At 47.9% G+C, this 19,822-nt stretch overlaps 9 protein-coding genes across 9 annotated transcripts; 5 read left to right on the forward strand and 4 right to left on the reverse strand.

The window, feature by feature from the left end:
* Positions 1 to 527: 527 nt before the first annotated feature.
* Positions 528 to 1,033, forward strand: N7481_011111 (uncharacterized protein; the record flags this gene model as incomplete). The annotated part of the gene is made up of 3 exons (XM_057270330.1): positions 528 to 593; positions 665 to 776; positions 846 to 1,033. The coding sequence occupies 3 exons, from the start codon at positions 528 to 530 to the stop codon at positions 1,031 to 1,033; spliced, it is 366 nt and encodes a 121-aa protein (XP_057117504.1).
* A 961-nt stretch (positions 1,034 to 1,994) lies between these two features.
* On the forward strand, positions 1,995 to 2,504 carry N7481_011112 (uncharacterized protein; the record flags this gene model as incomplete). Its single annotated transcript, XM_057270331.1, has 1 exon — positions 1,995 to 2,504. One exon carries the CDS (start codon positions 1,995 to 1,997, stop codon positions 2,502 to 2,504), a length of 510 nt encoding a protein of 169 aa, XP_057117505.1.
* Positions 2,505 to 2,975: 471 nt separating this feature from the next.
* On the forward strand, positions 2,976 to 3,512 carry N7481_011113 (GNAT family N-acetyltransferase; the record flags this gene model as incomplete). The annotated part of the gene is made up of 1 exon (XM_057270332.1): positions 2,976 to 3,512. One exon carries the CDS (start codon positions 2,976 to 2,978, stop codon positions 3,510 to 3,512), a length of 537 nt encoding a protein of 178 aa, XP_057117506.1.
* A 301-nt stretch (positions 3,513 to 3,813) lies between these two features.
* On the reverse strand, positions 3,814 to 4,840 carry N7481_011114 (D-isomer specific 2-hydroxyacid dehydrogenase family protein; the record flags this gene model as incomplete). The annotated part of the gene is made up of 2 exons (XM_057270333.1): positions 3,814 to 4,377; positions 4,430 to 4,840. The coding sequence occupies 2 exons, from the start codon at positions 4,838 to 4,840 to the stop codon at positions 3,814 to 3,816; spliced, it is 975 nt and encodes a 324-aa protein (XP_057117507.1).
* A 1,223-nt stretch (positions 4,841 to 6,063) lies between these two features.
* Positions 6,064 to 7,140, reverse strand: N7481_011115 (uncharacterized protein; the record flags this gene model as incomplete). The annotated part of the gene is made up of 1 exon (XM_057270334.1): positions 6,064 to 7,140. One exon carries the CDS (start codon positions 7,138 to 7,140, stop codon positions 6,064 to 6,066), a length of 1,077 nt encoding a protein of 358 aa, XP_057117508.1.
* A 2,175-nt stretch (positions 7,141 to 9,315) lies between these two features.
* N7481_011116 (VOC family protein) lies at positions 9,316 to 9,787 on the forward strand (the record flags this gene model as incomplete). Its single annotated transcript, XM_057270335.1, has 2 exons — positions 9,316 to 9,553; positions 9,624 to 9,787. The coding sequence occupies 2 exons, from the start codon at positions 9,316 to 9,318 to the stop codon at positions 9,785 to 9,787; spliced, it is 402 nt and encodes a 133-aa protein (XP_057117509.1).
* A 2,892-nt stretch (positions 9,788 to 12,679) lies between these two features.
* On the forward strand, positions 12,680 to 14,251 carry N7481_011117 (uncharacterized protein; the record flags this gene model as incomplete). The annotated part of the gene is made up of 2 exons (XM_057270336.1): positions 12,680 to 12,968; positions 13,035 to 14,251. The coding sequence occupies 2 exons, from the start codon at positions 12,680 to 12,682 to the stop codon at positions 14,249 to 14,251; spliced, it is 1,506 nt and encodes a 501-aa protein (XP_057117510.1).
* Positions 14,252 to 16,064: 1,813 nt separating this feature from the next.
* N7481_011118 (polysaccharide deacetylase family protein) lies at positions 16,065 to 17,311 on the reverse strand (the record flags this gene model as incomplete). Its single annotated transcript, XM_057270337.1, has 4 exons — positions 16,065 to 16,194; positions 16,286 to 16,491; positions 16,523 to 17,100; positions 17,206 to 17,311. The coding sequence occupies 4 exons, from the start codon at positions 17,309 to 17,311 to the stop codon at positions 16,065 to 16,067; spliced, it is 1,020 nt and encodes a 339-aa protein (XP_057117511.1).
* Positions 17,312 to 17,824: 513 nt separating this feature from the next.
* N7481_011119 (sphingosine kinase) lies at positions 17,825 to 19,448 on the reverse strand (the record flags this gene model as incomplete). The annotated part of the gene is made up of 2 exons (XM_057270338.1): positions 17,825 to 19,113; positions 19,364 to 19,448. 2 exons carry the CDS (start codon positions 19,446 to 19,448, stop codon positions 17,825 to 17,827), a joined length of 1,374 nt encoding a protein of 457 aa, XP_057117512.1.
* Between the last annotated feature and the right edge of the window lie 374 nt (positions 19,449 to 19,822).

Here is a 19,822-nt window from a genome sequence, read left to right on the forward strand (position 1 = left end):
TGGGAAGAAGTGGTTGAAGATATTGCTCCTTTTTTCCCCAGACGGATAAAATACCGGTCAAGAGGCCAGTTCAGTAGGGATCGAGCCACTCATCTTATTTGGGTTACTTCATTGCCATTTCTGCAACACAAAAACTTTAAACCTGCGAGGCTGCCAAGTTCATCATGTGAATGGAACAGGGATTAGTTATCTCAGTGGCGATTGAATGCCATGGTACACACCCCAGCGAGCCGGTCCGATTATCTGCCCGTCTTTCTGCTTGTTGAGAATGCGCAATTTGTTGTTGTCGCAAACATGACCTGCCAATATGGACCAAAGTTTCGCCAGTATGGACCAACATTATGTCAGTTAGTAAGCAAAACACATGCCGAGGTTGCAATTGACTCGGGATGTTTTGGGGCTGGGGGCTGGGCCTTACTCACCTGTTATGATTCCCCTGATGGTCCTCACCTTTCTCATTCGGATCTAATAGTAACTAGTTCAAGATTGAGAGCCAGTCAAGAATCTTTTTCTTGTTTAGAGCAAGAATGCCCGACCCTACTCTCCTCAAAGTTGCCGGATATGGCTCCCTCGTTGTTGCTTTCACACATGCGGTCAGTCTTGAAATGAATGCCATTGAAGAAGCAATATTGTGAGAAGATTAGGTCTGACTTGCTTTCTTCAGGCTGCCGCGAAAGAATTTCAGAACCTCCGGGCCTTCCAGGAACTGCCAAACATCGCATTCACACGCAGCACTGTCGGATGGTACCAAGGAAGCGGGTTTTTGATTTTGACTGGTATGTCTTGCCCTTTGGTGAAACAGTATTCAGATAATTTATGCTTCATCCTAACAAATACACTCTCAGCTTTGCTAAACCTCAGCTGGGCGCAAAATCCAAAATCTTTGGATGAGCCACTTCAACGTTCCATGGCTGCTCTGCTCGTTCTCATTTCTTGGGCGAGCTCTGCTTGGTATATTCGGAGAGGAGTAAAGGCTAGTGGATTTCTCACGGCATTTGCCGGTGTACTTCAGGCATGGGCAGCTCTTCAGTGATCTTTATTTAAAGCAAGCTTTACATATCCCCAAATCTACAAACTCATGGACAAGAGAAAATGCCTGGCATATTCAAACTTGGCTGAACAAACTACTTGGATAAATTGTTAAAGATCTTAATTCTTTCCCAGCGTAACTTTCGTAGAGATGATATAGGTTATTCGCTTAGACCGAATTGAAACAGTAGTGTAGTAACTTTTTTGTATCGAATTATCTTCAAAATCTAGAAATCCTATACACTAAACCTGGATATTCCAAGATGCAGAGGGCATTACAAAAGGAAAGATGGTGAATGCAAAACTTTCAAGATTTTTGATGATAATCATAGTTGGTGTCGCCCCTGCGAATTTAAGATGAGAAATCACCGACCAGATGGGGAGAAGCCTCGGTTAGAAACTCAGTAGGAACCGGTGAACCTCGGGGTCTCTTGACACAATAGAAGTGATTGATTGGCTTTTCTCAATCAATCACAAATTTGAATTGATTTCGGGACAAGATTTGGCCCGTCCTTTACCACCCTCTAATGTTGATACCAATGGAATCTATCTCTTGAAAATGGGCCTTGTCGGTAGACGAGGAACATGAAGATTGCTAGTAGTGGTGAATAGTGATCAGTCCGAAATTTCTTCTTCTTTCTCATACAACTTCCACAATGACAAGTCAACGGCCAAGGGACATGGCCCCATATCCTTTCCAGTCCCGTCAAAGAATCATAAAAAGATCACACAAAGCTTGCGACCGGTGTCGGTCCAGAAAGTGCAAATTACGCAACCAATGGACCCGCATATGTTACAATATACTAATTCCCTTTCAGTGCTATGGCATACATCCGTGTTATCGTTGCAAAGAGGATAATGTTGCTTGCATTTTTGGTGATCGCAAGAAACAGAACACAAATCATTATTCCAAGTGAGTGTCCACTATTCTCATTTCTTTTTAGAAATGATACTGATACATCAAAATGCTTGGAAGGCAAAGTTCGTGGTTCACGGAAGGTCGTGGGCAGTTATACGCGCGAGTTGATAAAGAGGAAGAAAGTGACACCCTGGGTCAGCCTCTGACTCCTGATATCCCAGAATATCCCGAACCCAATATCCAGGCCTCCATTAACAGCTCGTCTGAAGACAATGAAATTACAAATCGTTTATTGAGGACCTCCGAGAAGATTGTGCAGCACCAGAAGCCAGATGAAGAATCTCCCGAAAACTCTTGTTCTTATCAAAGTGGTGGCTCTGAGTACTTGGATCATGATGGATACCACAGAAGCGATGGGGATTTACTGGCTGTAGAAGATGATAATTTCGCGCAGACCTCCCCTGCTGTTGTCAGAGAAAATGACTCTTGGATCTTAATGACGGAGCATGAAATTGAACGCAATAATGCTGTGAAGAAAGATGGACTTTGGGTGAGGAATAACTCAATGTGGCGCGGTATAGATCTCAGCATTTTTGATGACATGAACTTGGTATAATTAGAAAAGAATTTTACCTAGCCCTCCGGTGGCGTGGACTTTTTAAACTGTTTAGATATACAAATATTTGGAGGAGGGACTGTGCTAACCGAGGCCGATTTTACGCTACAACGGGTGTTATTATGTGATTCATTTCCTAACCTACCAATAGTCATTAATACTGAATAAAAGCTTTGATATACCTATTTTCCTAACCTCCGACCGTTTAAATATCCCCGAATTTAAAGCACCATCAGGGTTTCGCCAGGGACTTGCAAATCAAGCTTTGGACCCCAGCGGTAACTACCCTCTCAGTGGGGTTTTTTGAAGGGCGCAGGGCTAGACCGTTATAGGAAACCACCAGTCGATCCCTTTTGGTCTTAAAGACTCTCGCAAACCATTCAACAAATATTGGACTATATCTCCTCATTTTCTACTTTTCTTCTCGCTTTATAGCTTCGCGAGTTCTCTCAAAAACCACACTCTACAATCATGGCCTCTCCTCAACCGCCTTTCACCGTGCGCTTTGCGCTGGAATCTGACGCCGCCACGATCGCCGAGATAGGCGTCCATGTTTTCACCATCAGTTTTGGCCATGCAGTGGAACCACAGTCACTTGCAACATACCTAAACAATGAATACTCAATCGAAGCAATTCTGAAGGACTTGAACGATCAGACTAGAACGCTTCTCGTCTCAGCGGATCAGAACGGTCAAGTTGTGGGCTTCGGCTATTTGACGCGGGGAAGCGATGACCCCTGTCTTGGCCATGTGAGCCAGAAAGCCGAATTGCAGCGAATATATGTCCATACTTCGGTGCAGGGAAAGGGTGTTGGCAGATTATTGGCAAACAGCCTTGAGAGTCTCGCGCAGGAGCAGGGATTCACCAATTTGTGGCTCGGTGTCTGGGAGCAGAATGAAGGCGCCATTCGTGCATATGAACGGTGGGGGTATCAAACCGTGGGTGAACATGATTTCGAGATAGGCTCGGATATTCACAGAGATCTGATCATGCTGAAGAGCTTATGATTGACAATTTGGAGACACGCATCATTTAAAGCTGTGTGATGACGGAGGAGGAGTGTGTGTGTGAAAGTGAGATGATGATCTAGACAAAGGAAGCAGGATAATAGTATAGGCCGTGACGGAAATATAGCATTTAGGACTTTCTCGATTCTCGATCTATCAAATCTAGTAGTAGACCAGGTCTCCGCCGGTCTGTCAACCCAATCCCCTGCCAGTGACATCTATAATAATGAGATGTTAGACATGCTTTCCAAATCACCCTTTCTAACCAATCTCCATCAGACAACCCTCACATTCTAATATATCACGCAACTCTATTAATCGTATTCCCAACACACCACTGTTCAACCGTCTTCTTAACCCCAGCCTGAAGATTCTCCAACGTCCTCTCCGCAAACCAAGCAAGATGAGGACTAAGCACAAGATTCAACCCATCAGCCTCACTCTCCAGCAACGGCGAATCCCCCCTCCCAATCGGCTCATTAGCAAAAACATCCAAACCGGCCCCCGAAATCTCACCCTCCCTCAAAGCCTCAACCAACGCCTTTTCATCCACAATCCCACCCCTCGCAACATTAATCAGCACAGCCTGCTTTGACATCATCCGGAACTCATTCGTCGAAATCATATTTTCTGTCTCCGGCGTCCGCGGCAAACAAAGCACCAAAACAGTCGATCTCTTCAAAGCATCCTCAAACAAGACCCGATCGCCCCGCGCTTGCGTAACACCCCTCCTCTCAGCAATAAGAACATCCATTCCCAGTCCACGGGCAAGAGCACTGATCCTCGACCCCAATGCCCCAAAACCCACAATGCCAATCGTCTCCTGAGAACACAGTAAAGGCGCGCCCCCATCCGCCATCTTCATCTGTCCTTTTAACGAACCCTTACTCTTCCACTCCGTATCACTGCCCCCCCACCTCAGAAGACACCGGCACATCACGCACAACACCACTCAAATGAACAAGTTTTCTCCTCAGCGCAAAGTAAAGACCAATAGCATGCTCGCTAACGCTGTCGATATTCGTGCTGGGACAATTGCACACGGGGATTCCGCGCGCGCGTGCGGCTGCTAGGTCGACGCAGTCTGTGCCCGAGGCTAGGATCACGATTAGTCGTAACAGCGGCGTTTTGGATGGATGCAGGATGTCCGCGTTCAGGCGTGTTGTTGTTGTTATTATTATTGTTGCGTCTTTGACGCGGGATTCGAGTTCGTGCGGGTATGTCCAGTTGTGGACGGACTTTTTGTGCGGGGTGGGTAGGGTGAAGTCTGGGATTGGGCAGTGGATTGCTTCTATTGCGACGATGTGGTGGCTTGAGTTCTCGGCCATTTTTGTTTTTGGGTGGTGGAATTGGAATTGGGGATGGGAGGGTGAGTTTGAAAGGGACTCGGAGTTGAATCGATTGAATGAATTCAGTGCGAGGTAAGGGGTTGTTCTTGGAGGATTTGTTCTCTTTGAGAAACTTGAATTTATGGACTGGGATGTCGATCGTGAAATTCCGCGGATAGCCGATAAGAGCATTTATCTCAGAGAGCCAGCCACCTTGGATCTAATTGAGTTTCTGGAGGCCTGGGGGTGTTGGTTCGTGCGTGTGTGAGAGTTCACTATGTCTCGGTGATGGATATCTTTTTGGCCCCCCGCACGCCCTGTCGGTGACAATCAAGCCGAGTGGGGAAAGTGGGGGGGCGGGCCGAGAGAATGCAGAGAGAGAATCTTAGGAATGTGACGGATGAAATAGCTAGAAATAAGACTGCGTTTATTTTTTAAATAGAATGTAAACGATATTTTCTGCCATTAAGATCATGGTGTCAAAACTTATGGCATTTCAGTTGAAAGATGGATGCTGTCATTGGCCAGAATGATACAGTACGTCCCGAAAGTGGTGCAACCGCGTACACTCTTCGAGTGATTCTCCGGCCATCCATATAAATCCATTCTCGCTTCCTCATGCTCGTCTTGAAACTAGATGCTCTTTTGGCCTTGTGATAAGCCGAACTATATTAAATGTGCATTCAATGACCTTGTGTGAGGGGATCAATCAATCTCAACTGGGACAAGTGGAAGATGGTCGATTAGTGGAGGTTCGAGAAACCTAGTATGAGAAGCCTACTTGTCTCGGTCTGTAACTATTATGATGTCTCCTTTATCAACGGATAAGTCTGCCGAAGCTCATTTTGGCCGCTAGGGATGAGCAAAGGTCACAGTATAACAGTAGTAGGCAATGCATGAGCAGAAAAAAGTGGCCTGTGTGAGAAGAAAATGAGAGAGAGAGGGATCTAAATAAGAGATAGTTATAGGTACTAGGGCTAAACTAGATTGGATTGGCTTAATCTCTCTATGGCTTTGGAATATACATTACTTATGCCAAGCACGAATAGATGTTCTATGGTTGCTTAGTGGAAGCTCAGTGGGTAAATGGGGGAATTGGGAAGCATTATAAAGCTGCTGAGCTTAGCATCAAAACGGGAATAAAAATGCCATCGGGCACCCGGCCTTATAATCAGATGTATATGCCTGAGTTCGTAAGCCTCAAAGACAGCAGCGCCGAGCCTCTAATATATATATGCCATTCCAGTGGCCACCACTAATGACAGTGCGAGCAGCAATCGCGGTGATGCCCAGGCTACCGCATCGCTGGTTGCCTTCTCGAAGCTCACTAGCGATTCATCGCTCGCTCCAATGTGGAGAACCTGCGATGAGTTGGCCGAGTCGTAGGTGCCCGTAAAGGCGATACTGAAAGTCACGTTCACCTGTTCGTCATGGGGTCCATTTAGATCACCGAAGCCAGCGATCGTCGTCCCCGAGATGGACAATGTGAGCGTGTTGTTGGTCATTGTCCCCTTGATCATAGCCCCTGACGGCCATCCGATCAATACATCACCCATCATACTGCAGGTTTCCGCAGGGATATGGATCTGATCTTTATGCATGCCGTCACTCGCGAAGATTGTCTGGGTTGGCCTCATCCCCGATACGTCGTAGACCCCTTCGAATTGGACCTCATGGCTATCATTGCCGGCCTGGGTGACATTAAGGACCACGGCGTCGATGGCCCCCTCGATATCCCTATTCGTCTCGTGGACGTACTCGTGCCAGTCAACGGTTGTCTTGAGATGCAAGAGATCCACATCCGTATCGCAGGAGCTGTAGGAATAGGTGATGTTGGCGATGGAATTGTCAGATTGCCAGGCCTGGAAGCCCAATGTAAAGGAGTTGTGAAGGTCTGGCGGAGTAGGAGTTCTCGGCCCGACCCATGCGATGCCCAACATGCGAATCGAGCGATGGTCCTTGGGACAATTGGTTCCATGGTAGGTGTTGTTGGTCGGCAGATCGCGAATCATGTAGTCGAAGGAAGCTTCGCCTTGAAAGTACAGTCCGTTCCAGTCAGTATACGCACCAGGGTCGCCAGCGACCGTTGTGTAATTGAGGTAATAGCTCGGCTGGAGGCCGGTGGTTGTGAGTTTGTGATCATCCGAGCAGACATAAGTGCCGCCGCTGGATGAGGAGTCGTCGCTGTCGGTGCTGGTCCCGCTATCGCTGCTGGAATCGCCGTTGCCTCTGCGGGATAGAACCCTAGCGGGAATCGACAAGAAAGCAAAAATCAAAACTACAGGCTGGCAGAGCAACATAGTGGCTAGCTTTTTCTATGGGTCCTAGTGCATGAAATCTATAACGTTGTAGACTGATCGACAAACGTATCCAGCTGTCCAGCCAACCTCTGAGCAGTTGAAGCACAGAAACACTTGAGGGGCGTCGCAACTTTAAGCACTGGCACCATTTGATCCTTGGCCTGTCTATGCCTGGGAGGACTAAGGTGCCAAGGACCTAGACGGGATGGACCTCGTATTCCCCGCCATCGCGGGTTGCGATAAAGGATTACTGGTTCAGTTCGGAGAAAGGACCGCCACCCTGTGGTTTGGTTAGCACGAGCACAAGTAGCCTAGGCGCGCGTGTGGGAGAGTCGTTGGTTTCTTGCGAGCCACAATCTATCCCACTTCTGGGCTAGCTCTCCAGCACCACGATTCTTTCCAATTGTTTCTATTGTCTCGCTTCCCAGCCTGTCAAGATCATCTAAGCATCTACGGCCCCAGGGCCAAGATTTAAACACCCTTTTCTCCCTTTGGGGGGGGTAAAACTGGTCTTTCTTTGGGAATATCTTAAATATCCGCTTGCTGGTCACTCCCTATAACGCTTGATCTTGGGGTCAAATGCCGGTGCTCTGTAAAAACATGAACATCGCAGTCATCGTGAATTGGCATAGGATACGCGTCACTTAAGGCATCTAACATTTCTCACTACTAAAACCCCTTGCTAGGCAATGCTCAACGGGCGGCTGGAGGTGGACGCCAGTACAGTTGCGAGACAAAATATCGTATTTTAAAAAGTAAAACGTGGTATTGGGACAATCCAGGAATATTGATATTCTGGAGTTATCCCTAAGATGGTTTGGCCTTTTTTGGCAGTGAGGCCAGCAAATCACTCAAAGAGTGTACGCGGTTGCACCAGTTTCGGGACGTACTGTAGTATACTGTTGACAGGCCCGGGAATATAATTCGAGTATCTGATTCAATCCAATTGATCTCCTACCACAAGGTGGCATTGAAAAGAGTATTTAATCGTGAAGAACGATCTGGTTGGTGACAAAAAGTTCTTCAAGCAGAATATACCTGCTTTAGACCCTGCAGGTCCGATCCACCTGAAGCCTTTGCTCACTCGAAGTAGTAGGCTATGAAGTACCAAAGGCCACGCGCACTAAAGATAGCTAGAATGGTGAAAAAAATAAATGGACATGAACAATTACTCAGCAGCATTCAGGCCATGAACTCCGGTCGGACTCACCTCCAGCATTCACTCAGACTCAGAGCCATGGGCTGTGAAAAATGCAAAGCCATGCGGAATAAAGATGTCTAGAACGGCAAAAAAATAAATTGAAGCCAGTTGGGTGTACTACCCACCTGTCGAATCGCTTTCGGTGTCAGTAGAGCTGCCGAATTCGTGCTGTGTGGCATTGAGAAATACGAGTAGTTGTACCGGCCTTCAAGTACACGCTGAGAAAAATGAATATACTAATGTTGGGTACGAGGTACAGGGCCGCTCGAAATCAGCTTCATCTCTTGTTTCCTTTTCGTTTTTGTTCTTGAATTCTATTCTGAAGCACGCTATCCCTTATTGGATCTAGCTTGGTGTTGGTCCTTGAATACGAAGGTGCCATGGCATATTTTTAAACTGGTCGGTACTCTTCAAGTGTAGAATGTGGGTTTTCCGAATAAAGCGACTAAGACCGTATGTGAATTATCCTAGGTATATCTTAAAAAGACAGTCGTAGGCAGCCTAGGCAGCCTAATCAGCGTAGGCAGCGATGGCTAGGTTAGGCAACATGTTCATTTTGGACCCGTTGTGAGGTTGATCTTACGCTTATTATGGTTATTCCGGGTAGGATATAGGGTTTGTTACATAATTGAACACTCGGATGGAGAGTATTAATTTTCGAACAACGTGACGATCCCCGTATTAAAGTTCTTTGAGATCTTTATATATAGTGCGGGCTATGGGACATATATAACAACGAGGGAGTATCCCTGCCTCTGTCCAGTGCAAGGAGTAATATTTCGCTCCAGCTTGACCACCTCATACACAGTGCCTATACACTGTCCGTTCCCAACTCCCCTCCTCTCCTCATTATTACCCTTTACCTATCTTCAACTTTCTCTCGTCAACCATCGTTTTCCATCAACTTAAACTTCCTTCATCCCTACCTCGGCTCTACCAACTTCTTTCATCTCCACTACCCTTCGTCATAAACCATGGTGATCGACCACATGTCTCTACATGTCCCCGAGGATAAATTCAGAGAATGTCTGGACTTCTACCTCGCAGCACTGAAGCCACTCGGATATACCATCTGGCACCAATTCGGTGAAACCGTCGTCGGTCTAGGAGCACCGCGTGAGGATCTAAAAGATCACAAGCGTCCCGACTTGTGGCTCTGTGGAATCAAGACACCAAATGAATATCCATCCCATATCGCTTTTGCTTCAAGTGGTAAGTCAATATCTACTTCAAGTTGAACTTAGAGAACACCTTTTCTAACCTCAGACTGAATATTTGAAAGATCGGGCGACTGTCGATGCCTTTTACGCTGAAGGTATTAAGGCCGGGGCTGAGGACAATGGTGCACCTGGATTGCGAGAGGCGTACCATTCCAACTATTATGGCGCATTCCTACTGGATCCAGTTGGCAATAATATCGAGGCTGTTCACCATGGCACTGTTTAAACCTTGAACGTTGACTGCGTGGATTGTTTGAGGAAGTGACTTTCTGGCATTTGTTTTTGCTTTCCAGGTGAAGTTGATATACTTGCTTTTTACGGGCTAAAAACGTATGCGTTAGTGTCGTTGTCACCAAGTTTGTGGTTTAAGATATGGTGATCTGAAAATATCGAAATAGCACAGCACTTGATGTCAAGATAGCTCGCTAGATAGACCCTGCGGGGCTACAGTTATAGTCAACGCCCATTTCTATTAACGAAGTGGAGAAAAGTCCTGGGTGAGATCAGGAGTTCTATGACTATTTTTGGAGTTAGACAAAATTAATCTGCTTCCTACGAGCTGCAAGCACTGATTGATACAATAGAAGTTCCATACAACAGAATACATTGCCTATTTTCATTCGTATAATTACAACTGTGCTGGAATTCCGTTAAATACGACATCAGGGGTAGTCTAACTCTAGTAGGTATAGTGTTATCCTAGTACAAGGTAAAGTTCAAAGAATATTATGAAGAGAACAACTCGGTGAAGCTGATTTTGAGCGGCTCGACTAAGATCTCACGAGGTGGTTGAATCCATCATGCATATTATTTCCCAACAAGCCGGGTAAAGACTCGGAGGCCCTCGAGACGATGGTGCAATTGGTAATTTTTCCCAACGCCATCCAACCATCCACCCGCATGGCAATTCGGGGCGAGCCGAAATGAGACCAGCTTGGCGAGGGGTAAATCTAGTAGCTCGATGTGATATTGATTACAATGCATCTTCCATGTTGTGGCCATGCCATGCCGTGTTGTATACATACTGTAGTAATCTGTTGTCCAACCGGCGAAGAGTGGGGGTTACATTTACATTTAGGGATCTCATTTGGTAGGGCAGTATGTACATATGTACATACTGTACTCCGTACTCGTACTAGCTCGGATGAAGGGAAGGGATTTTGGTCCGGTCGGGTAATATCTGAGGTGAGCGAGATCTTGCATGTATATGCACATGTAGATGTACTGTACGGGCATGACTATTGAATCATGGGAAGTGATGGTATTGATAATGTGATAGATTTTGATGTATAATGTGAATATTATGGCGAAGGTGGTGAAAAAATGAATAATAAAAGTAATAATAATAATCACGATCGTCTATTAGTGTTAAGGCCTACCGAATTAGGGCCGATGGGTTGCCGATCGCGGAGAGGCTGTGATTGGCCGAGGAAGCGATCTCCCGTCAGTTCAGGTCTGTTCAGTCAGATTTTGTCGTGTGAGCCGAGTCCAACTTTGATTTTTGACCTGCAGGGTCGAGTGATCTTATGGAAGAAAAAATAAAAATAATTCAGCTGACGAGGCCGGAGCCACCAGAACCAGAGAAATGGCTGTCACCCATCGCTGTGATTACAAATTATTTTCAGCCAAGCGAATAGGTCCTGCGGTCAACAGCCGAAAATACGAAATTTTGCTGGATAGCGGCGGCGATAACCAGGGAACAACTCGGCAGCCCCTTTGCCTCACCCGGGTCGGCCAATGAAGAGATCTGAAATGGTATTCCTGCTCCCCGAGTTCCCGACCATGTGGATCTGACGTAGGTGCAGAATGATAGCATAGGAGAGCGAGGCAGTATTCATACTCCGTACCAGTATACATACTCCCTATACTATACTCCGTACGTCCGTACTTTGTACTCCGATGGTCGGCAGAGTACAGTTGGTACGGTCCACCACTCTAAATGGTAGGCCAATGGTAAACCTAGTACTTTTGCAGTACACAATGCCACAATGGCAGCACTGCTGTCTAGCTGAGACAGTACACAGGTCCGATCCAGTCGGAGACTGAGAGTGCGGTGCGACCGGGCAACTCCCTCTAAGGTTCTCACCGAGTGCTGCGCAGCCGTGCGACCTGTCATGGGGTGTAGAAGGGAAGATATGGGAATCGATTCGGACCGACGATGCATCAACAATCGGATTGCTGGGCTAGTGCTAGGATGGGCTAGTAGAACCGTCGAAGTGGGTTGGTGGAGCGGCGACATCATTCCTAAGAGAGCAGGTGTCCACTGAAGTCTAGACCCTGCCGATCGGCGAAGGTATCATAAAATAGTCGATAGTATAGTTGAATGAGATGAAAGAATAAATGAAAGGATGAAAGGATAGAAGTGTAAAAGAGTGAAATGACGACAGTGGGCTATTCTACCAAGTGTTCACCACCACCACCATCACCACCACCAAAGTATCACTGTGTGTAGCCGTTGGGAGAGGGGAAGCCTTCCAGAGTGTTCTTTTTTGCCTCTGGTGTTGGGCTAGTCTGGATGTGGTAACCACTAGCCCAGATGTGGTTAGCACATAGTATACAACCATGGACAACAACCCTGTCAACCACCGGAACCCATCGGAGTTCCAATTTTTCCAAACAAAAAGAATCCACTAACGCTTTACGCTTTAGCCTTTCTTTCGGTTCAGATCTTTGGGGCACTGACACACTTTGGTACACTTGGTACACTTTGGTACACTTCTAGCACTGAGTCCTGTGATCTTAACCTTCCTTCTTCCCCCTCATCATCTCTCACCACCTCCCTTCACCTCCCTTCACCATCACCGCCACCTCCTCCCCCCCGTCGCACAACGGGGATCCCCTTGTCAGGCATCGGCCCGTTTTCCGATTGCGCACGAACGGCTCTTTTCTGCCCAGCCAGCGTGTCTACCTCGTCCCAGCCTGCCCAGTCTGTGTTTGGCCCACCTATTCGTGCGCTGGCCTTGCTTCTTTTCTTTTCTTTCCCATCCCATCACACCGCCACCCCGTGGCGACTCAAGATTTGATAAGAGTGCCGCTGCCTGCTCCCCATGCTCGCCGTCACGACGCATCTTCTCCATCCCCAATCCCCGCGACGCCCTGCGGCCTCGCTCCTTGCGCCATGCGTAAACCAATCCATATCGACCCGCGAGACTCACTCGACACGCCCGAGTCACCAAAGCTCCCAAGCCCGCTTTCTCCGTTAAGCCTCAATACCTCCGCTCCCGCCTCGCCCGCTATTTCCCTCTTCTCCGCCGCCGGCCACGGCCATAACCGCGTGTCCAGCTCCGTTTCCTCTCTCGTATCCTCCACCGGCCTGGGAAACTCCATGGACAGCCCTAGTCGGAGTCACCTTACTGGCGTCAAAGAGGAAGAGTGCTCGCGCGACTCGCTGGAAGATGGCTATTTCCGTATGTCCCTCCCCACCTACCTCTGTCATATATGACTCAAATCAACTAACTCCACTCCCCATCTAGAACACTTTGACTGCAACATGTCAACCCCCGCCGACGAAACCTATTTCCCTATGGATCCCTCGGACAGCTATGATCTTACCGATAGTGGCGTGGGCATGGACCTGCAGTTGCGAGAAACGCGTGGCTCGGATACCCCATCGATGAAGGGCGTCTCGCGCATCGGCTCGCATATTTCGACCATGTCGACCCGTTGGAAATCCAAGCGAGCCTCTGGAAGCCCAGAGCGCGATGCTTTCCCGGACGATCTCCGTTCGCGCGCCAATTCAGCCGCGTCATCCGCCTTTGCCAGCCCAGTCGTCCGTCCCATCAGCCGAATCGACTCCATCCCACCTTCGCCTGCGCGGACGATCTTCGAGGAGCGCCTCAGCGAATCAGGCGCTCAACCAATCGAAATCGTCCACGCCAATAGTAAGGGCCTTAGCCAAGACGACAACGACACGCAGCAAGCCACGACTCCACTACTTCCCCCATTCATGGGCGACGATCCTACAAGTATTGTCGCCTCGCGCGTCCAATCCCCGCTCCAATCCCCATCCGTCGCAGACGTGAGCGACTGCGGCCTTCGTTGCAGCGTGACCTCCAGCTTCCGGATCGCAGGAATGGGAGTCCCATCGCCCCCACTCTCCTCGAAACCGTCTGTTGCCTCAATTAGCCGGCCCCGCGCTAGCACATTGCGCACTGTCTCCGGCGACGCAAGTCCGGCCCCTTTCACCCTTTCTTCACCATCAGATGAATGGGCCAACAAACTGGGCCACGCGAATTTCACCATCGTCCCGGAACCATATGTCCCGGAGACCCGTGACATTGAATCTTTCCACCAACTACGCGCAGATTGGGACATGGCCCGCTGCAATCTCGCAAAACATCTCGTTCGTACGGGCGAGCATTACGGTGTCACATCAAATATCTACAAACTCACCATCTCGAAATGGGATTCCATCAATCTGGCCTGGAAATCCGAGCACGAGGCCCTCCTCGCCGATCTCGGCGCTGAAGACCGTGTCGCGCTCACTCTGACCCAGAATCCCAGCCCTGCTGAATCAGTCCGCATCCCCCGACTCCACGATAACGACAAGTTTCCCTACATGGGCGACGAGGATATCGTGGGTCCGATGACTGTTGCCCCGGCTGGAGAGGGTGGACTGGGTCCTTGTGGGTCCAAGTCCATTAAGAAGAACTTCTTTCGCTTTTTCCAGGACCTTGTCTCGAGGACTTGATCTTGATGCTTAGCATCGATTCGATGGGATCTCCTCCATTTTTCTCTCGCCTTATATCAATACCCCGCCCGCATTACCACGACTATAATAATGACCACATAGACACGGCGCAAAAAACAACCCAAGAACCAGAAAAAAAAAAAGAAAACCGCCAACTTACGATTAATGAATGCCTCATGATACGACTCACGACTCACGATTCGGGTTTCACACATATAGCGACTACTTACTCGCGCCCGATCATGCCTTTCCTTAAGATGTCCCGAGTCTCCTTTACATTTACCTTTACCCTTTACCCTTTATATGTTCATCTTCATTTTCCATTCCTTCATTTCCCCCACCATTGGTTTCATTCTCATTCCAATTTTCTATATTGCAGGACTATTGTCCGTCCATTCCCTTTTTCTACATTATACCCCCACACCCCACATCCATGTATCCCATAGAACATAGCTGCAGCTGGAGGATGAAGCTGAGCCTCATTATCGATTAATTGTTCCTGTTCCGATTGAGCGGAACGCCTGTCGTTGTATATATTACTTGCATTATTCAAACTACTCATACCATTGTTGTATGGATTAGATATTCATTGTTTTTCAATTTTCAATCTTCCATTAGAGACACTAGGACCTGTAATTCTCGATGTCCTTAGCTACTACTGTTCAATTTAGTACTAGTAGTATACTTCTAAAGTGCAAATCGACTCATCAATGCCAGTGGACTCCGAATCGGAGAAGGGCCGCGGTGGAAATAGTACCTAGTGCTTGGGCACGTATACATCAAGCTAAACCCAACTAGTCCAGAACAGGCAAGAATTTGCACACAAAAAAGCATACAGAGCTATCACAAACACCATGCATAGCCAATGAACTTAAGTACCTTGTCATCGACCTCGGCAGGGGAATTAAGCTTGGAAACCCGAGCCTTCCACCCGTACCGAACCACGTGGACCACCGCCAACTCACTGACCCCTTCGTCCCTTACAGACCTTCCACGAACTTCCCAGGCACATCTTCACGATTGGATCCAGCACATCACTGTACCCACAACACCCAAGTAGCGGTAAAATAGACGTCAGCAGTGATTTGGTGGGGTGAGTACATTGGTGAATGCTGTTCCCATCGGAATAAGTGAGTTTAGTCCCGCGTGAGACTTATCAATGCTATTGCATGTACTTCGTGTCTGTCTGCATGTTTGTGTGTTTGTGTATTTGAGGGTGTTCAAGGTTGGTCCTTCTGTATGTGCCTTGCACTGATGCTGCAGAAGTGCCAAGTTTAGGCCCCATAGATATAGCTGCCTGAGCTTTGAGATTTTCTAGATAGCATTGTGCCTGGGTCGCCATTACCTTTAGCTTTTAGTCATGGTTGGGCTTGGGATGGGCTGGCGAAAAGATACTCGTATTGGGGGATACCTTTCACACCGCACCGACTCTGACGGACGAGTCCGAGGTGGCTTCAGAGTTCTTTGGATGATGTGTCATTTCCATGGATCATTAGGCACGTATCTTTTGACGACAGGATTCTGCAGGGCACCTGAGACTCAGGTCATGAGCAGAGCTCGAATAGCTAGAAAGTACTCGTTTGTTGAGCATCACCTTCGACCTAAACTCGTCCCAGGTAGAAATTTAGAACGCCTAATGCCATATCATACGAGATGTCTCACTTCCTTAAGAACCCAGGGAGGGACTCGAAGGAATCTACAGGATGAAGATTACATGCAGAAAAATGAAGTGTGGTATAGCTATATTCAGCAACAACTATAGCAAGTAGCAAGTAATACTAGCAGGACCTATAAGCACCACTCGAAACACCCATTATTGCTGTTTGCTAAGAGCAGGCATCAAAGCCCCCACTGGAGGCTCATTCTTCTTCTTGAACTCATCACACATTTGTTCCATTGTCACCCACTCGACACCCTCATGCTTGTTGATGTACTCGATGATCCTGCACGGTGTCAGTCAGCAAATAATATGACGATGTTTTAGCCAGTATTTCTCTCGGCAAGGCCCGAGCCGGCTGTCTCTGTCTGTCTCACCTTTCATGCATAAGGAGCACATGAGGTCTCCCCGAAACATCCGGGTGAATCGTCATAGGAAAGACAAACTCATCATACTCGCGATAAAAATAGTCAAAGTGATCCTGTTCCCATCTAATCAGCCGACAAGTAAATTGCAAGAAGTGTGTAGCAGAGACGAGATTGTAATCAGGACTGCCCAGGCGAGACACAATGACAACCCCCACCTAACTAATTTGAATTGAAACTTGAACTCACCTTCCAAATATCCTCAACATCACGCGGATTCACCCAGCCATGACTATTCGCCGAATTCTTAATAAACATCATCGGCGGCAAGTCATCAATATACCAACTACCAGGGATCTCCACCAAACCCGTCATCTGGCCCCGAACCAGTGGCTTCATCCACGTCTCAGCCTTCTGGCTATAATCAATCTTAGTCCACGAGTCGCCGGTTCGTAACCAGTACATCTGACAATCCTCATGAGACATCGAGTGATCATACTCGATACCATACTCGAGTAACTGCTCCACCATCTCGGCGCTAGCCTCCCACCACGGCGCCACGACGCCGCGCGGTGGCTTGCCGCAGAATTCGGTCAGCATGTTGTAGGTTTTGTCTAAAATATCGCGCTGCTGTTCCTCGCTCATAGCAGCTGGGTTCTCGTGCGAGTACCCATGAAGTCCGATCTCATGGCCTGCGTCACGAACAGCGGCGCATTCTTCGGGAAATGTCTCGAGTGAGTGGCCTGGTATGAACCAGGTTGCTTTAATGTTGTGTTTTTCGAACATCTTGAGTAGGCGCGGGGTGCCAATGTGTCCGGCCCATAGTCCTGTATTTTGATTAACACGAAAATTAGTTGGTTGATCTGAGCGAAAACAAAAAAAAACATGCCTGGGTAAAGGCTGTTGTGTGTTTTGGAGTTGCTTTTATTTACCTCGACTAATGTCGCTGACACTATCCTCGCCTCCGTATGAGCCAAGCCAGCCGGCAACTGCGTCGATGTCGACGCCATAGCTAACTAGAACGCGCTTTTTGCCCATTTTCGCTATTTGTATGGTGGAATGTAAGGTCGTGGAGGGTTGAGGTGCGGAGATTTACTAGGTTGTATGAGAGAGGAATGAAGAGCCCGGATCGAATTGGATTATGGGACTTTTCGGGAATTCCGGATGACTAGTTTTATTAAAGCATCCCATCCAGAGATAGTGTGAGGGGAATTGAATGAGGGGAAGCTGCCACCTTAGTGATGTTATCGAGAGTATCCCCCATCATTGTAGTACAGCAAGAGTGGGGGTTGTTCCACTCTGGCAAATCCCACTACGCCAGGAGAGGGCATCTATTCGGTGTCGCGGATCCAAAGAGGAAAAATGGCGGTCTTTGGTCGGCACAGAAAGTCTGATATTTTCAAGTGAAAGAAATCCCAAATAGCAAGGTTTTTTTTTTGTTTACAAATTGTTCCAAGCTGTAGATGCCACCATCTAAATTTTCGAGGATAGCTGTGGTTTAGATCATGGCAGATGCACAGGTCCTTGGAGAAAGACTGGACCATTACCTACTTAGCCCACTACCTGATATTCATCCCTAGATTTCGAGAGTACTCGACCCAAGCCTTGATGAACCTCTACTTGAAAGGCTTCGAATGGATACCTTTCACCATCAACACTGATATCTCCATCAGGTTTCCAGGGCGTCAACCGATAGGCCGAAACCTTTCTCATTTCGACATCTCGGAGATGATTGCATTTGCCCTGCGGAAGCTTTATGATTGCTTCGAGGGAGGCAGCCCATCCAATTGTATCGTCTATCATCATGATATCCAAGAAGCCGTCATTTGGCTGCGCGTCAGGGAAGAAATTCGTATCCTTGGCGACGATCTTCATGTTGCCGGTGTAGAAGCTGGCTAATCTCTCCCGGGGCATAATCTCCCAATCTTCGGGAATATCGTCCAAGACGGTGCCATATTGGAGAGGAAGACTGGTGGGAAAGTTCTGAGATTTCGTAGGATCCTTCTTCTCGGTTTTCTCCTTCTCCTTCTCCTTCTTGTCCCCTCCACTCGTTGTAGGCTTAAAAGCAAGTTGGCAAGAATACTTCGTATTCTTGGCGATCGTAGCAAGAACACCATAAATGAAACGAGTATCTCCCATCCACCGTAGATGCTCAGTTTTCAAATCACAATCGGCCAGCACACCCAGCGCTTGAGAGAGAAATGAAACCGTATGCTGCGTCCCCTGCGTAATGGAAACCAGATCCAGCGGCATCTCCACCCCTTTCACGATTCCCAGAGCAGTCAGTGAAGGATCATCCGTGCCGTAGAGGTTCCAAGCCATCGCATTTCCCGAGCCGCAAGGTATCATGGCCACCGCCATATTCGACAGTGCCTCGACAGCATCAGATCGTCTTGCCAGTCCATTGAACACCTCATATGGCAGACCGTCTCCGGAACAACATACGATGGCATCATATGCATCGAGAGCGATATTCTCGGCTATCTCGCCAGCATGACCCCTGTACCGCGTCTCCTCGACGTCAATTTCGCAATGGGCGGCGCCGAATATCGGCGCGGCGAATTTGCGGACTTTTTCCAATGCTGAGCCACAGAATGGATTGACGAGAACTTTGAGCCTCTTGCTTCGCTGCGCTTGACCGTATGCGTGTGACAGGAGATTTTCTTTCCAGGCTGTGGCTTGCTCTTTTTGCTCTGCGCTGACTGGATATTGAAGCGCGTTTATTGGTGCTGTTGAATTTGAAGTACCGTTTTCTCCGTCCAGGTAGGTTATCGTGAGACCATCTGCAGAGATATAGGCGTTCAAGATAGAGTATAAATCTATATTCCTGGGCCCAGGCACTACGAGAGAGAGAAAGTGTGTAAATAAACAGGGCTGTATAGGGCTGTGGAGCATGAGGGGATATGATTGAAGCAATAACAGAATGGAATGGGTTTGAGTGAGTTTGTGAATACCTTTTTTCGAAAGCAATCCGCAGCAATATCGGGTTGTCCTCTCCTTATCGGTGTTGTCATCTGCGATCGCAACCATGTTAACTCCGGGATTACAGATATCCACTATGAACGAATAGACACATCGGGAAAGACCTACCGGTTATTTTGAGCGATGTCTTGTGGAGTGTGAGGGATATAGATTCATCAACGCGAAATGTTTTGGAAGGGTGAAGCGGGTCCATGTCCAAGGGATTGAGGACTGGTGCCTCTGCGACAAGCTACTGCGAGCTGGGTTGATGGAGGAGAGCCAAGTCGCAGCTCGTGTGTCAATATATCAATACTCCTATCCAAGCCGTTGGAATCAAGGCAATTAACCCACCGCGGAACGTGATGCAGTCAGGAGAGCGAAGAAGCCGGGGAAGCATGGAGCCGGTTCCTATTGGACACGCAATCATTCGACGTTGTGGCCTCAGGCCTCAATATAGGATCACGTGATTATAGGCTGACTTGTCAATGGTGAAAACATCAGGAAAGGAACGGAAAATGGGGGGAAAGAAGAGAAAAGAATATAGATTCAATTTCATGGCTTTCGAAGACTTTACTCAATTTAATTGGG

This window comes from Penicillium waksmanii (genome assembly GCF_028829765.1).
Source record: "Penicillium waksmanii strain IBT 27052 chromosome Unknown utg000009l:1.0-4314994.0:1.0-4318279.0, whole genome shotgun sequence".
In the NCBI taxonomy this organism is placed as follows: domain Eukaryota; kingdom Fungi; phylum Ascomycota; class Eurotiomycetes; order Eurotiales; family Aspergillaceae; genus Penicillium; species Penicillium waksmanii.